At 32.5% G+C, this 3,641-nt stretch overlaps 1 protein-coding gene across 1 annotated transcript; it reads left to right on the forward strand.

Moving 5' to 3' along the window:
• Window positions 1-2,654: 2,654 nt before the first annotated feature.
• LOC114579126 (NAC domain-containing protein 100-like) lies at window positions 2,655-3,611 on the forward strand (the record flags this gene model as incomplete). The annotated part of the gene is made up of 4 exons (XM_028692844.1): window positions 2,655-2,802; window positions 3,047-3,156; window positions 3,270-3,389; window positions 3,474-3,611. Coding segments are annotated over exons 1-4 (516 nt in total), but the record flags the coding sequence as incomplete, so codon positions are not given.
• Between the last annotated feature and the right edge of the window lie 30 nt (window positions 3,612-3,641).

Raw genomic sequence — 3,641 nt, forward strand, 5'->3', positions numbered from 1 at the left:
TCGAATTTAGCTTGCAAACATAAAAAATCACGCTTTCACTTTTAGAGTGATCATGCATGAGCTGAATAATCTTTACACATTCCAAAATACCCTCAAATCCATGTCATATAAGTTTAAAGAAAATCCATGAGTGCAATTGTCCAATTATAGTCTTTTAAAAGCAAGTCATATGATGCAAGTTATCTCACGTCTGCTCTTTTAAGAATTGCCTTCATTGTGTAGTTAAAAAGTTAAACATTTGCATACTACTTCTAATTCAAAATATGATTCGAACAAAGCCCAAGTAATGATCAAAGTCTAGTTGCCTGATGTGGTTGTATAGTCTTCTCCTGCAATACCATCCAATGTTAAATATAATGGTTCACTGAACCACACTATTCATTGTGGCTATATATATATATTCAATTCGTACTTGCATATGTCCAAGAATAAAGTACATTTATTTATACTTGCATATATATTTCTTTGGTCATAGAATCTCAGGCTCTTTGACCTATCTACCCTCCTTATCCATTCAACTCCCTATGTAGGGGGTTTAGTTGGAAAGAGGGATTCCCAACGTTTTCTCATTACCCTTTTCCTTATTGGGTTTGGAGCTCCTAATAAAGATATAATTTTAGTATCTTGCTTATTTAACTTGGGCATCTAGTTGAAAGGGATTTCGTCATTGATTTTATCATCTTCGAAGTTGATGTCAATTTGGGGCAACTTATTGGATAATGGAGGAAGACCTTGAAAATATTGGATATTGGATAATGGAAGCATCATGTTGGAAGCATTACATATATATGAAGCATATTGGATAATGGAAGAGACCACATCATATCTAGAAGGAGCAGGATTGCTAGCAAGCAAATTGACCACAGATTTGGAATTGCCCATTCTAGTTCTAATTTTAGCATATAAGAACTTTAGATATTCCTCCCCATTTCTAATCCAATTAACATTTGCTCTCTGAATAATCCAAGAAGCTTGCATAGAAGTAAAATTAGCTAATTCCGCATTAATCTCCTTGAATGAGAGATTAAAATCAGAATTATTAGGATCCTTCGCCAAGTTTTGACCTTTCTGAATTGAAACGAAGGAATATTAATTTGTTCGTATAGAAAAATGAGGGCTTGAACATTCTGGTCATCCTGCGGACAAATATATGTAGTTGGGGCCTGAGGGTGTTGTGGTTAATCTTATTAGGATTTAACGGCTGTATGTGATTGGTTAATTAAATTCTATTAGAAATTTGTTATATTTTAAGAAATTTTCCTATATTGTATTACTTATATTACAATATTACACCCACTTAATTATAATATAACTAATTATTTAAATGAAAAATATTTATAAACAATTTCATTTTTTATTTCATTTATTTTTTTTTCATTTTTTATGAATAAAAACTTAAAAACTTAAATCACATAAATTAAATGAAAATTGACCTAATTATTTTAAACATATATACAAATAAAAAATGAAATGAAATAAAAAATAAATCAAGTTTTTTATCATTTTATTTATAAAAAATGAAAAACTAAAAAAATAAGAAAGGGAAAAAAGAAATGGCTTAATTAAAATTTATATATATTCATAAAAAAGAAAAAAAAAAGAAGAGAGACAAACCGCCATAACATATAGTGAAGTGAAAGTTAAATATTCATAATTTTAGAAATATAGATCAATTATCAAATAATAGCCAAATAGCTCCTCATTTATTCTCAGTTTGTTGTTTTTTTTTAAGAAGAGTGAAAACAATAATAAGTGCATAAAATTAATTGCACCATAATTTGTCTTTGGTCAGCAACAAGTAAAAATTCAAATTATGACCAAAATTATCATTCACAAAATTAAGAAAATGATTTGATCTATTAGTTGGGAACTTACACCACCAACTAACAAACTATGGTGTAATTTTCATTCTTCTAAAAAAATAAATTTGCATTCCGCTTTTTATTCTTCTTAATTTTAAGAATGGTAATTATGATCATAATTTGTCTTTTTACTTGTTTAGTGTTCAAAGATAATTTATAACGCAATTAATTTTATTCACTTCTTGTTTTTTTCATTCTTCTCATAAAAAAAAGGAGAATAAAGCGGGAGCTATTTGATTATTCACTACAGGAAAAACGTCAAAATCTCATATTACTTTATGATTGATCTATATTTTTTAAAATTATGAATATTTAACTTTTACTGCACTATTTATCAAATTGATCTAATACGTGTTATGGCTATTGCGTCGAAGCTGGAGTTGAGAACTTTATTGGAGAGGTAGTGGGTGATGAGTTCTTCGTCGATGGGATGGAATCGGCTGGGGGAAGCTCCATTCTATTTATTTTGTATTTGTAGGATTTAATATTTGAAAAATGTTGAAAACATTTTATTAATTTTTTTATTTTTAACTCACATAGAATTCTCATATAAGATTAAAAAGAATTGTGAGTTCATTTTAGTCATATTATTATATTGCAAGTCTTTTTGCATTGTAAAGTTACCAATTTAGTCTTTTGTTGGATCACTATTTTATTTTGAAGTCTAGCAGAAGTTTGTATTTTAGTTTGGGGTTGTACGAATCTGAGTTAGAAAATATGAAGATTTGTAACACTTTATGAGGCTAACAAATAACCAAAATACAACCAATAAAGCTCCATCCAGCTTGTAGAATGGAGCTTCCCCCATGCTTCCGTTTACACCCCACCGATGAAGAACTTATCACCCACTACCTCTCCAATAAACTTCTCAACTCCAGCTTCGACGCAAAAGCTATCGCCCAAGTCGAACTCAACAAGTGCGAGCCGTGGGACTTACCGAGTAAGAACTTGCAATCTTCTTCTTCTTCCTCCCTCTCTGCTTCTTCAACCATATACATAATTACATATTAATATTCCTTCGCTTCATCGCTTCAATTCAAAAAGATCAAAAATTGGCGGCGGTAAACAATGTTACTTCAAAACTTGGCGGCATGAAGGTTACTTCTTTTGTGAACGAGGTCCAAAGTACTCGACTAGCCTTCGAACACATAGAACCACTGACACTGGATACTGGAAATCTACAGGCAAGGATATAGAAGGAGATTCAAAGGGAGAATATCCTTGTTGGAATGAAAAAGACACTAGTCTTTTACAGAGGCAGAGCTCCCAAAGTAGAGAAGACAAAGTGGATAATGTACGAGTATAGATTGGAAGACAGCTACGATAAGATATAATTAATTAAAACAACTCAATTTGTTTCTTCTTCCGTTTGCAGTGAAAACACTAAGTTTAGTTGCTTTCGAACAGAGCAAGTGGGTGATCTATAGGGTGATTGAGAAAAGCTTGTCAGGGAAAGAGAAGGGAGCTTTTGGGTTGGCAAAGATTGGATCTTTGTCCTCTATGTTTGAAGAAGAGATGACTCAGGGAGTTTCTCTACCGCCATTAATGAATGCCTAGGTGTGAGCTTACCCAACTGTCTCTACCAAGGTGTGGTATTTACTTTTTATGTAGGAGCGTCGAGCTAGATCTTTCTACGGAGGCAACGTCTTCAGAGACAAGTTCATGGCGTCGGCGGTGCGCAACCCTGCGGAGACGGGGCTAGTAACTGTCGCAAATACAGATGCCTTGAAGCTACTAGCACTAGGCCTGGCTAGACTCACTAAACTCACTCCTCATATA

Source organism: Dendrobium catenatum, unplaced genomic scaffold (assembly GCF_001605985.2).
Source record: "Dendrobium catenatum unplaced genomic scaffold, ASM160598v2 fragScaff_scaffold_163, whole genome shotgun sequence".
Taxonomy (NCBI): domain Eukaryota; kingdom Viridiplantae; phylum Streptophyta; class Magnoliopsida; order Asparagales; family Orchidaceae; genus Dendrobium; species Dendrobium catenatum.